General features: G+C 41.4%; 1 protein-coding gene across 1 annotated transcript in view; it reads right to left on the bottom strand.

Annotated features, from left to right (window-relative positions):
• LOC121288600 (potassium channel subfamily K member 2-like) overlaps positions 1-14,487 on the bottom strand; it is a 190,555-nt gene that overhangs the window by 161,372 nt on the left and 14,696 nt on the right. Inside the window, exons 3-4 of the mRNA XM_041207229.1 lie at positions 9,843-9,897; positions 7,844-8,154 (exon numbers count right to left, since the gene is read on the bottom strand). Coding sequence (XP_041063163.1) covers positions 7,844-8,154; positions 9,843-9,897 — 366 coding nt within the window. The remainder of the gene's footprint in view (positions 1-7,843; positions 8,155-9,842; positions 9,898-14,487) is intronic.

The raw sequence follows: 14,487 nt of genomic DNA, 5'->3' as shown, positions 1-14,487 counted from the left end.
TTTTAACCATGTAAAAGGCTCTAAAGAATTGTAAGTTGGTGTTGCCTTAACCTTAACATTTCACTCAGCTATGAACATTCATCTTTGTGACTTGGCTCAAATAAGAAACATTAAAAAGCCATGCACTGGCCATGGAAAGAAAATCAAAATCTAAACTCTGAACTTCAGTTTCACCTGGGCATAAATATGACCCTGTCCTTTTAAATCTGTCATATTTACTGTTTCACAGCATAGTACTGAACTCACAAGCTGTCTTATGGAGCAGCATAAATTTTAATTTCACCCATCTAGATCACCATACTAGATTGAATTGTAGCTTTCATAAGGAATTAGATTAAAAAAATTGTAGGAAATGGGGAAGAAGTGGGGGAGTGGGGTTTCCTGAATTGCACTTCAACCCAGTGCAGACTCAGTGGGCTGAGTGGCCTCTTTCAGTGCTATATAATTCTACGATTACAACATTAAATTTTATTAGGTGTTTCCTTCTATTCATCCTATTCATTGGCGCACTGATAAAATCGAGAGAGCATCATGTTTACTTAGCTGGTTGAAATAGATGACAGGAAAGTAAAATTAAAATAGTCTCAATGCACCAGCTAAATAATCATATGCACTATTTACAGTGGAGCTACCACTGAGAGTTTCCAGTATATTGTTTCCAGTTATGTAGTACCCCATTTACACTGCCTTGCTTGAATTTCTGTCCTTGTGCTCAGGAGAAAGTTCTCAGCAGTCAAGGCCTAGAAATTGGATTTTGCCCAAAAACAGGCTACCAAAGAAGCATGATGGACATACATCAGGAAATGTTAGGTACCCTGGAATTTCTGACAGTGCGCATATGCACAAGACACCACGTTCTGGAGTCAGTCTCTGAGCTGCTTGATGTTCTATGCCACAGTCACCAGAGTTCTTCTCAATGGATACTCAGCAGCCTTCCACTTCCCAACCTGTAACCACTGCAGGAAATTCTTGATGGAGCATTAGAACAGGTAAATGAGCAAAAGAAGACAAATGCTAATGGCTCACATACGGGTGATTCATAATTATTCATAACTATTTCTGTTAACTGTTAGATATCAATGAAATGGAGTCGTTGAATAAACTTTTTTTGTGATGGTGCTTATATTTGTAGCGAAGTGAATGCAAGAGTTGTAAAGCAAGAAAGGAAATGGATGGTGATAAATAGATCAGTGGTGATAAGGATTGTGTAGCTTTTGGTATATTGAGAAGGGAGAAATGGTTTACATGAAACATTTTGATGAGCTGTCCTCTAAGAGCTCGAGCAACTAGAGCCACTAGTGCCAATGCCTGTATTGCCCTTTCTTGTCTTCATGCTGCACCTCTTCCTCCTCCTTTTGCTGAATCTCTTGCTGCCTAGATGGTGTAATGGCTGGCCCTTCATTAAGGCATGCAGAAAACAATGCCAAGTTTGAATACTCACTTGAGGCTATACTCTAAAGCTCCTTCTGAACAGTCCAAACAGTGGAACCATTGCTTGAGCATCCAATCGTCTGTACAATTATGTTTTTAGTGACGTTATGTAAGCCAGCTCTGTTGCTCTGCTAGGCTCCTGACTGGAGTTATGAACAATGTCTGAAGGAGATAGACTTTGATGCCCAGGAACCACCCTCTGACCTGACATCCTTATTAAAACGAAGATGGAACAGAGGACTGATGACAGATAAGTGAATTATGAGGATACCAGGCACTGACCAGCTGGACACTGAGGGAGTGGGATTCCTTTCTACCGATGACAAAAACCAAGGTTAGTGATGGGGTTACCCAAGGCCACACCTTGGATCTTGGGAAACTGTGCCATGCATGCAAAACCGAGTTCTCTCTCATTCTGATTTGCTCTGTCCAATGAGAATAAAATGTAGCTATTCCATCTGGTGTAGAGAGCTTTAGTGATCTGTCAAATAAAGCAATGGACTGCAAACTGGGAGATATCAGTGATGTCAGCTGTTGCAGCCTGAAAGGATGGCAGAAATTTTGAGATCCACAGTGACCTTGATAGCCAGAGGCGATGTTGATTATGCCCTATGGCTGCAGCAAGTGACATTGATCTGTAACAGCTTCCTTTGTGGTGAAGGTGCCTAAGACATTACTCCTCTGAAAAGATCATGTGGAAATGCTCCCTAGAGACCCGCTCCGTGAATGGCTTCCTGCACAGTGTCCTCCTCTTCTGGGAGGATTTCCTGATCTTTCCTGGCTTCCGTGATACTTACACTCACCCTCCAGACTAAAAGATACATCTACCATCCACTACTGCAGTAGAGCTGTATTGAAAGCAGCTAAAAACAGTGCAGCACCAACAAGATTTTCTTCTCAGCTGTCAGTTTCACAGTCAGAAAACATGTGCAATTAGCAGCCTCAAATGACAAGCCATCAACAGTAACTTGCATTTAAACAAAGTAAAATGTCCAACTGAGCATTATCAGACAAAATTTGACAGAATGGCATAAGAAGATATTGGGAGAGGTGACCAAAAGCTTATTTGAAGAGATAAATTGTAAGGAGTATCTAAAAGGGGAAAAGAGAGGTGGGGAGGCTTGTGGAAGGAATTCCAGAACTTAGGGGCCAGGGAGCAGGAGGCACGGCCGCCATTGGTGGAGCAATTAAAATTGGAGATGCAACAGGCTAGAATTAGAGTGCAGAGATCTCAGCGAGCTCTAGGGCTGAAGGAGGTTACAGAAAATGAGAAAGGCCACAAACAGATTTGAAAACATGGAAGAGAATTTTTAAAAATCCAGGCAAAGCCAAGCAGAGCGCCAATTAGGTCAGCGAGCATAGGATAGATGGATGGAATGGACTTGGTGGGCATATCCTATAAACCTCCAAAGAGTGAGAGAGATAGAAGATAAAATCACAGAGATGTACAGGAACTATAGAGTGATTGAATTACAGGATGTACCCATATATCAACTGGGATAAACGTTAGAGCAAAGGGTAAAGGAGGGGGAGGAATTTCTGAACTGTGTTCAGGAGAACTTCCTTGATCAGTATGTTCTCAACCCAACTAGAAAGGTGGATAGATGCATCTGAGGTTGGGAAATGAGGTGGTCCAAGTGAACCAAGTGTCTGTGGGGGAACACTTGGGTATCATAAGGTTTTGATTACTAATGGAGAAAAGCAAGCAACGTTATAAAGTAGAATGCCTAAATTGTAAGAGGGCTAATTTCAATGCGATACCAGGGTAAAATGGAGCCAAAGACTGACAGGAAGAACTGTAAAGGAACAATAAGTGACCTTTAAGGAAGAGATGCTTCAGTTACAAGTCAGATACATTCCAACAAGGGTGAAAGGGAGGAAAACCAAAATCAGGACCCCTTGGATGACAAGGGAGACAGAGAATATGATGAAACAAAAGACGAGGGTGTATGATGCATATCAGGTAAGTTCTTCAAGTGAGAACCAGGAAAAATACCATAGGTTGAGAGGAGAGGTGAAGAGGAAAATAAAACTGGCAAGGAGAGATTATGAGAATAGAATGGAGGGTTAATACGAAAATCTTCTATTGGCATGTAAATTGTAAGTGGGTAGTAAAAGCTTGAGTGGCTTTGATTAGGCACAAAGAAGGTGATATATGCTTAGAGATGCAGGGCAAGGCTATAATACTTAATCAGCACTTTGTACCAGTGCTTACTGTGAAAGAATAACCTGACAAAATGTCAGTATATGCTAAGATAGTAGAAATAATGGATAAGGTAAAAATTGAAAGGGAGGAGGTACCAGAAAAACTGGCTATACTTAGGGTAGATAAGTCACCTTGTCCAAATGGCTTGCGTCCCAGGTTCCTGGAGGAAGGTGGGGTGAAGTTAGCAGAAGGCCTTACCATAATCTTCCAATCTTTTTGGGATATTGGGCAGGAGGAGGTGACAGATGATTGGAGAGAGGCAAATGTGACATCCTTATCCAAGTAAGGATGTAAGGACAGCCCTAGCAACTACAGGCCAGTTAGCGTAGAGTCAGCAGTGGGTAAAGTTTTAGAAACAATAATCAGGGGGGAAAAAATGAACAGGTACCTGGAAAAGTTTGAGTTAATTAAGGATAGCCAGCATGGATTGGTAAAAGTCATGCCTGACTAAACAAATTGAATTTTTTGATGAAGTAACAGAAAGGTTGATGAAGGGAATGCAGCGCATGATGTGTATGAGGATTTTAAGAAAGTGCTCGACAAAGTACCACATAAAAGGCTGATTTAATAAAGTCGAGGCTCATGGATTAGGAAGGTTAGTGTCCAATAGGATTTTAAAAATTGGCTTAAAGGGAACAGCGAGTCATGGCAGATTGTTATTTTTCAGATTGGAGTGTGGTAGACAGTGGTGTTCTTCAAGGATCAGTGTTAAGATCAATGCTTTTTTTTGCTATAAGTAAATGGATCTTCGAATACTGAGTCGAATTCCAAAACTTGCCAATGATACAAAACTTGGAGGAGTGGCAAACAGTGAGCATGATATAAATCACCTGCAACATGACATATATAAGTTAGCAGAATGGGCAAGCAAGTGGCAAATGGAATTCAATATAAAGAAGGATGAGGTGATGCATTTTGGCAGAAGGGATACAGAGAGGCAATATAGATTCAATGGCACGATTCTAAAGAATGTGCAGGAACAGAGGGTCCTGGGGATGCATGTGCATCGATCTGTGAAGGTGGCAGGCCATACTGAGGGAGATGTTAGTAAAGCATATGGGATCTTGGGCTTTATAAATAGAGGTATTGAGTACAAAAGCAGGTAAGTTAGGCTGAAGCTTTATAAAGTTCTGGTTAGGCCACAAGTGGAGTATTGCAATCAATTCTGGTCACCACAATTTAGGAAGAATGTGAGGATCCTTGAGAGGGTGCAGAAGTGATTTACCAGAATGGTTCCAGGGATGAGGGATTTTAGTTACAGGGTTAGGTTGTAAAAGCTGAGGTTGTTCTCCTTGGAGCAAAGGAGATTGAGGAGAGATTTGATAGACATGTACGAGATTATGGTAGGTTTGGACCAGGTAGACAAGGAAAAACAGTTCCCATTGGCTGATGTATAAGAACTAGGAAACACAGGTTTAAAATTTTTGGGCAAGAGATGCAGGGCTGATGTGAGGAAGAACTTTTTTATATAAACATGGTTAATTCTATTGAACTGGAACTCACTGCCTGCAAGGGTGGTGGATGCGGAAACAGTCAATGACTTCAAAAGGAAATTGAATGAGCACTTGAAGGAAAATAGCCTACTGGGCTGCAGGGATCGAAGGGGAGTGGGACTGACTAGATAGCTCCACAGGGAGCCAGCATGGACTTGAATGGGCTTAATGGCTTCCTTTGGTGCCATAAATGACAATATGATGCAAGCTAGGATGTGGGCAACAGAGTTTTGGATGACTTTAATTTACAGAGAATGCAAATTGAGAGACCAGCCAAGAGAGAGCTGAAATAGTCAAGTCCTGAGGTAACAAAGGCATGGCTGAAAGTTTCAACAGCAGATGAGCAGAAGCAGGGACAGAAATAGGCAATGTTACAAAAGTGTAAGTAGATAGTCCTGACGATGGAAAGGATATAAGGTCACCAGTTCAGTATCAATTAGGGCACCAAGACTGCAAATGGTCTGGTTCAACCTCAAAAAATGACCAGGGAGAAGAATGGAGTTGGCAGCTAGAGAATGGAATTTATGGTGGGGCTCACAGACAATGGCTTTGTGTCCCCCAGTATTTAAGTAGAAGAAATTCTTGCTCATCTAACACTGGATGTCACATAAGTAGCATGAAAAATAAAGGCAGTGGAGAAATCAAGAGAGGAGATGGTGAGGTAGGACTGGATTTTGTTAGCGTATACTGGGAATCAGATAATCTCACCAAGGGACAGCATGTAGATGAGAAATAGGAGGGGGCCAAAGATGGGTGCTTGGGAGATATCAGAGGTGATGGTGTAGGAATGGGAAAAAAAAGCCATACCACTTGATTCTCTGGCTAGGACTGAATGGAAACCAGTTGAGGGCGGTTCTGAGTTGGACAATGGAAGAGTGTGGTCTGGTCAATTGTGTGAAAGGGTGCAGACATGTCAAGAAGGATGAGAGGGGATACTTTACCATGGTCGCACCCACATAAGATAGTTCTCAGAGTTCAAATGTGCTTAGAGAGGGCGTGAGGGGAGATGGGAGAAAAACTAGAGAAAGATGCAAGTCCAAAATTAGGGCAGGGGGGAAACCTGAGGGGAAATTCCTGACTTCCTGTGCAGCAAATAACTTGTAAAAAGTGGATGAGACCTTTAAATAGTTCTGCAGCAGGGTCCTCCTAGTCTGTTAAAGTTGTTGATCAAGTTTAATATAAGACAAATCCAGTGTTGGGGCAGATAAATATCAGAAAGGGCGACCTTATAGGACACATGGGACCTTAACTGAACATTTTATTCATCAATTCAAGTAGTTTTGTCTTGTACCTTGGTTGCCTATGGATCAGCCCAATCTACCATGGTGGGCAGTACACTTCTGGCTGTGAATGAGCATGCTTGCCCTGCTTGCCACAATGGATGCTTAGGTGCCCATTTTTCACCTAGGAGTTTGGAAAACACACTGGGGGCATCCATGCAGTTAAATTAACTCCAGGCACGATTAAAAAGTATTCAGGAGATCAATGGGACCTTCGGAATACTTTTCTTAAACCTGGTTTAGTGCTGCTTAGCATGCAGTGTTAAACCCAAGGGCGTAAGAATGCTGAGAGGTAAGGCTTCTCTTCACTTCTCTCTGAAGTTGCTTTGTGATCCAACTCAAAATTATATCATAACCTCTGTTGTTACCATGCTAAGTTGTAGTAATTCTCAGAACAATTTCAATGCAGCTTGCAACCAGAGGTGCATACATGATTTCACACTGCCACAGTTTACCAAACATCGTGCAATATCACAGAGTGTTAGACATAAATCCACTGCATTCAGTCCCCAACCATCAAGTCTATCCCTCTCCCTGAACACTGCCTGTGGCTGAACCAAAATTTTCACAATCTATTTGACCCGAAGATGAGCTTCCAATCACTTATCACCAAGACCACCTACTTCAATCTCCGCAGCATCGTCTATCTCCACAGCTGCCTCAACTCATCTGCTACTAAAAGCCTCGTCCATGCCTTTGTTTCCATACCTCGAAACTTGACTATCGCAATGTTCTCCTGGCCAGCCTCCCATCTTCCGCCTTGCATAAACTTGAACTATTCCAAAACTCTTGTTGCCTGGAACCTGACTCGCACTATGTTCCTTTCAACCATCAACCATGTGCTTCACCACAGCTTCAACAACTCCTCAACTTTAAAACATCTCACCCTTGTTGTCAGATCTCTGCATTGCCTTTGCTTCTCCCTCTGTAATTTCCTCATGCCCTACAACCCTCCAAGAACTGTCTGCTCCTCAAATTCTGGTCTCACATGCATCCCTGATTTTAATCGCTATACCACTGGTGGCCATACCTTTCGCTGCCTGCGACCTGAGCTCATGAAATTACCTCCTTATGCCTCTCCATCTCTGTATCTCGCTTTTCCCCTCCATCTCAATATCTTGCTCACCTTCCTTTATGATGCTCCTTAAAACCTATTTCTGGGACCAAGTCACCTGTCCTAGTATCACTTTATGTGGCTCGGTGTCATATTTTGTTTAACAACACTCCAGAGAAGTGCCTTGGAGCATCTCACTGTTTTACAGCCGCCATATAAATGCAAGTTGTTGCTGTAAAGGCATTAAACAAAGTGCACAATAGGAGCAACAATTATGGCACGTTTTGTTTATGTATAGGCGCACATTACATAATCTGTCAAAGAGATCATTAATTTATAGTCAGTGTGTAAGTAACTAGTAAAGCACCTTTTTTTTTACCTGAATCAATAGTTCTAGTTCCAAGGAATTGACACACATGTGCTTTTCCAGAAACTCCAGTTTCTGGATGGTAATTGCAGTCTTCTGAGAGCTTTCGGCAGGCTGTTCAAGCGCTTGGAATACAGTGGCGCCGACAATCAAATAAAGCACCACCACCAGAAAATTAGCTGAGGCGGTCTTCCATTTCATGACAGTTGGGTTCAGGTCGCTGTCATCTCCTGGAGTTAAAACGGTCGGTTTTGCAGAAAAGGATAGCCTTGGTTTGGCATTCTGAGTTGCTGTTTTGGGGTCTAATAGGTCAGGAGCTGCCACTGGGTTAAAAAAAAACAAACATATAAAGAAATATACGGCATTCTTTCCACTGTCAACCACATTAAAAATGGTTTACTGCCTCACTATTTTCCAGGCAATAAAATCAATTTACGCTAGGGATGCTAAGTTTTAAATGTGTTCAAAATATTTGCAATACGATAAAAGGGCAAACAATGCAATTGTTTAATAGTGTAAATAAATTAGCTCGGAACATATTGAGCAGCTCAGGACTGCGGGGCACATGAATGGAATCATACATTATCAACATCGGTGCACTTTGCCTCAACAATTGTTTAAGGAGTGGTTTTAAAATGAGCCCTTTTTTTGGTATTCACAACAAAGATTTCACGCAAGACTTTTCAAGTTCCTGTCTTTGTAAAAAGACGTATTTCATTTAAAATGTTTGAAAATAAACCGTGCTTCAATGCGCTCTCTAAATTGTTATTAATCATACAGTTGACAAAACGCAAGGTGTTGTACGTTTTATGAGAGATTAATGAGAATATGCATCTTATTAGAAATTCTGAATAAATTCCGTTGACCTTATCCTCCACCACATAGTGTTCAATTACAAGATCCCAGGGCACTCTCCGGGCTACGGACAAAACCATATTCTGAAAAATATATTTCACATCTAGAGAATAGGTTTTCGGTAAAGCCGACCCAAGTATAGCCTAATAAAATATGCATCTCTACAAAACCTTTCTCAGCATTAATTCCAGAAAGACAATAGCAGCAGACGCTTTTAAAATGCATTTAACAAATCGAAGTGATTTCTAGGGAGGCGGTTGGTACTTACTTCTTGTTCGAATAATTCACCCTATTTTCGGAGATCAGCAATCCTTTTTGTTCATTTTCAATGGGAGAGTCAGGCATTTAGGAGTGGATGTTGTTGCCACATGGCTCATACGTGTTCATCTTAATCCAAACGCATGAGGCTCCCTCTCTCTCTCTCCCCGAAGGACTCACACACACACACACACACTCACACCTCGCTTCATTTAAATGATCTACAACCATGAAAGTCATTCTCCCATATCCAGAAGACCGCCTCTGCTTTCCACAGCGCGATTATTCCAAAAGTAAATTAAGCAATGCTGATTATTATTGGAATGGGAAATACACGGGAAGAAAACAATTAGTCACACTGAATAAACGTGATTAGTATTAGGCTTTCCAGATTATAGAAACCTATACAACACTGTAACCTATAAAACAATTGTCAGTTTTGTTTTAATAAGCTAATTCATATTTATCTTTTATAATGCATCTACTAACACGTTGTATTCTCCTGTATCTATCATTCACCTGCTTTTGTGTTCACCACCAGGTTCACTGTACATGTGCAACTGGCCATAAATCCATTTATATTAATGGAGCGGGGGGGTAGCTCCAAATATTTGGACATTACAGATAAACTGCTATCCTAACTGTGTGGCGTTAAGTGCAAGCACATATCCCTTGATAAAATTAAGGCAACTGAATGATCAACAGTAGTTTCCAAATGATCAAGAGAAGGGTTCACTAAGAATTTAAGCAAGCTACCCAATTGACAACTTCACACGAAATCCAGTTCTGAAAAACATGCAACTATTTTTAGAGCCCCACTACAATACATGAGGAGAAGCTACATCTGGATTTTGTGTTCTCAGGGTGGTCACTTTTCTGCTCAATTAGGATCAATTACATGCAACAAGGAGCATTTGCTCAAAGAATCTGTCAGGGTCATAAGCAGTCAATAGCTGTGGTTGATCGGAAACAGAAAATAAAGAAAAATAAACTGCTGCACTCCTAATTTCTCAAAGGTTGATATTTCTGTTTCAATTGGGTTTTAAAACTGTTTGGCATAGTAATTACAGAGAACAATCAGTTGGAAAAAAACTCAAGAGATCTTTAATGTTTGCAGGTACTTGGATGAAAAAAAAAGTTACAGAGAAGGTATTTGGGAGCATTTTACAGTCGCGCCATCAGCAACCAAAAAATGCACCTGGAGGATAAGGTTTCTATTACAGACAGGGTGAGAGAGAACTACTGAAATCCCTGTTCGCTTCCCAACTGTCTGGAACCAGTAAGCCTTGAGAGGTAGTGAGAGGAAGAGTTATTACTCTCATAACCCTGAGAGTATGGATGATTTGAATAACAAACAGTAAGCTTTTCATGGGTTTAAATAAAGGGGATTCTTTATTTATAATCTCACCCCCAAATCTTCTGCTACAGCACCCATTTATGCAGTCTCACACACACAAACAGACTCAAGGAAAGTACAGTTGAAGAGAATAGTGCACTTTTACAGGTTATAAACAAAATAATAGTTCATAATTCACATGATTGTCTTATTCTGGAAATCATGCACTGCAGAACTGAAGAAAACATCTTACGAACATACAAACATAGGAAATAGTAGCAGAAGTAGACCATTCGGCCCCTCAAGCCTGCTTTGCAATTCAATAAGATCATGGCTCATCTACTTACGTTTTGAAATCCACATTCCCATCTACCCTCTGATAATATTTGATTTCCTTGCCTAACAAGAATCTTTCTACCTCTACCTTAAAAATATTCAGTGACCCTACCTCCTCCACCTTCTGAGGCAGAGAATTCCAAAGTTATACAACTCTCTGAGAGAAAAAATTCTCCTCATTTCTGTCCTATAAGGTTGACCCCTAATTTTCAAACAGTGCCCTCTAGTTCTGGACTCACCCACAAGAGGAAACATCCTTTTCACGTCCAGCTTGTCAAGGCCATTCAGGATCTCATATACTTCAATCAAGTTACTCCTCACTCTTCTAAACTCCAGTGGAAACAAGCCCAGCCAGTCCAACCTATCCTTATGAGACAACCCGCTCATCCCAGGTATCAATCTAGTATGCCTCCTCTGAACCTCCTCCAATGCATTTACATCCTTCCTTAAATAAGGAGACCAAAACTGCACACAGTATTCGAGATGCTGTCTCACCAATGCCCTGTATAACTGAAGCATATCATCCTTACTTTTATGTTCAATTCATCTCATAATATAGGATAGCATTACATTAGCCTCCTTGATTACATGCTGTACCTGAATACTAACTTTTTGTGACTCATGCACAAGAACACTTAGATCCCTCTGCACCTTGGAATTCTGCAGTCATTCTCCTGAAAAGCTGTTTAGGTGATATCAACAACCAAAATGATATGACAAAGTTATTTCAGGGTTTCTACAGGGAATTCATACAGAGCTCAATAGGATAGATGCAGAAAGCGTGGTTCCATTGGCTGGGGCATCTCGAACCAGGGGACACAGTCTCAGAACAAGGGGCAAGCCTTTTAGGACTGAGCTGAGGAGGAATTTCTTCACTCAGAGGGTGGTGAATTTTTGGGATTCTATGACCCAGAGAGTTGTGGAAGCTCAGTCATTGAGTATGTTCAAGACTGAGATCAATAGATTTCTACATATTCAAAACATCAAGGATTACATGGATAGTGTGGGAAAATGATGCTGAAGAAGAAGGTCAGCCATAATCTCATTGAATGGCAGAGCGGGCTCAAAAGGCTGAATGGCCTACCCATGCTCCTATTTCTGATGTTCTTACGTTCCCCTCAAAGGGATTGACTTTCTGCACGTCACAAAGTTAGTTGCTTGTAGTCTCATTATCAGGAGGTCAGTTTGCTAAATTCATGGATTCAAAAACGAACGGCTTGGAGACCTTGCAATGTTACAACTTCTAATTCTTTCAAGGCATTGTTGTTACTGCCTTTTTCTGATGTTGTATCTTTCTACAGATAGCACTTAAAGATTACATAGGGATAAATATGGCTGCTTTACCATGTGACTCCTCACAACTGCAGTTCTTTTCCCAAATGTGGTCGTGGTCTTAGGGGGATTAGCCATGTCCAGGTTTATTGTTTGAAGACATTCATCCTGACGGGGTTAAGACAATTGCCTTCTTTGTTTCAAAAAAGACACATTCCATTCCAGAATGTCCTTTAATGGTCTCAGAATATGTGCAGTGAAGACTTTTTTGTCTGGTATGTTCCCTATTATACTATTATACAGTGAGTTAGTTTTGTTAATACACAAGGCAGGTCATCTGACCATTGGTGGCTACCTTTGCAGCATATTGTCCACTTTTTAAAGGTAAAGTAGGGAAAATCCCAACATATTCTATAAGTATATCAATGGGAAGAGGATAACTAGGGAAAGAGTAGGGCCCATGAGGGACAAAGGGAGCAATCTATGGGTGGAGCCGGAGGACATTGCTAGAGTGTTGAATGAATACTTCACGTCCGTCTTCACCCAAGAGAATGAGGATTCTCAGGGAGAGAGACTGTGAGGTTCTTAAGCAAATTGATATAGGGAGTGACAAGGTATTGGAGGTGTTGGCAGGTTTAAGAATGGACAAATCTCCAGGTCCGGATGATTTGTCCCAGACTGCTGAGGGAGACAAGGGAGGAGATTGCAGGGGCACTGACCCAAATTTTTAATTCCTCTCTGGCCATGGGTGAGGTGCCAGATGAGTAGAGAACAGCTAATGTGGTTCCACTATTTAAGAAATGTTGTAGAGACAAGCCAGGGTACAGGCCAGTGAGTCTGACATCAGTGGTAGGAAAACTATTGGAAAAAGTTCTAAAGGAGAGAATCTATCTCCACCTAGAGAGGCAAGGTTTGATCAGGCATAGTCAGCATGGCTTTATCAGACTGAAGTCATGCCTAACAAATTTGATTGAATTTTTTGAGGAGGAGACCAGGTGTGTAGATGAGGGTAGTGCAGTTGATGTAGTTTATATGAATTTTAGCAAAGCCTTTGACAAGGTCCCTTAAGGGAGACTTATAAAGAAGGCAAGGGCACATGGAATCCAGGGTAACTTGATAAGGTGGATTCAAAATTGGCTTAGTTGTAGCAAGCAGATGGTGATGACAGAAGGATGCTTTAGTGACTGGAAGCCAGTGTCCAGTGGTGTACCACAGGGAACTGTGCTGGGTCCCCTATTATTTGTCATTTATATAAATGACATAGATGACTATGTGGGGGGTAGGATTAGTAAGTTTGCCGATGACACAAAGATTGGCTGGGTGGTTAACAGTGAGGTTGAGTGTCTTGGACTACAGGAAGATATAGACGGGATGGTCAAATAGGCAGATGAATGGCAGATGGAATTTGACCCTGAAAAGTGTGAGATGATACACTTTGGAAGGAGTAATTTGACAAGGAAATATTCAATGAACGGCATGGCACTAGGAAGTTCTGAGGAACAAAGGGATCTTGGCATGTGTGTCCATAGATCTCTGAAGGCAGAGGGGCATGTTAGTGGGGTGGTGAAAACGGTGTATGGGACACTTGCCTTTATCAATCAAGGCATAGATTACAAAAGTAGGGAGGTCATGTTGGAGTTGTATAGAACCTTGGTAAAGCCACAGCTGGAGTACTGTGTGCAGTTCTGGTCGCCACGTTATTGGAGGGATGTGATTCCACTGGAGGGGGTGCAGAGGAGATTCACCAGGATGTTGCCTGGGATGAAACATTTAAATTATGAAGAGAGATTGGATAGACTTGGGTTGTTTTCGTTGGAGCAGAGAAGACTGAGGGGGCGACCTGATCGAGGTGTACAAGATTATGAGGGGCATGGACAGGGTAGATAGGGCGCAGTTGTTCCCTTTAGTTGAAGGATCAGTCACAAGGGGGCATAAGTTCAAGGTGAGGTTTAGGGGGGATGTGAGGAAAAACTTTTTTACCCCGAGGGTGGTGACAGTCTGGAATTCACTGCCTGGGAGGGTGGTGGAGGCGGGTTGCCTCACATCCTTTAAAAAGTACCTGGATGAGAACTTGGCATGTCATAACATTCAAGGCTATGGGCCAAGTGCTGGTAAATGGGATTAGGTATGTAGGTCATGTGTTTCTCACTTGTCGGTGCAGACTCGATGGGCCGAAGGGCCTCTTCTGCACTGTGATTCTGTGAAAGTCAATTTCAAAGACTCCACATTGAATGAAATTTGTAGCTTAAAAGTTAGGAATATGATATGCCATTACTGGGCATGACAGTTCGTTGTAATATCTCTACTCTGATGAAATCATTAAAACCCAATATAAAAGTAAGTTAGCTAATTATGCTAGTTGAGAAATGTGGTAGATCTCACAAGGATTAGGTTGTCTCTAATTTTCTGATTTTTAAAAAGTTTATCTTTCTACCAGTGATCAATTTTGCTGGATTTTAATATTGGCCTCAGTTTTGGAATCATAGAAATTATAATGCATACGTAAAGGTTCTCACTTTTCCCTTTATTCTTCTTGTGATAACCTTGGATCAATGTCACTGTTACTAATTTAACAATCAGTGGAAACATTTTTTTCCAC

Source organism: Carcharodon carcharias, chromosome 2 (genome assembly GCF_017639515.1).
Source record: "Carcharodon carcharias isolate sCarCar2 chromosome 2, sCarCar2.pri, whole genome shotgun sequence".
Taxonomy (NCBI): domain Eukaryota; kingdom Metazoa; phylum Chordata; class Chondrichthyes; order Lamniformes; family Lamnidae; genus Carcharodon; species Carcharodon carcharias.
Note: the sequence above shows the minus strand (reverse complement) of the source record. Positions and strands in the feature narration are given on the sequence as shown.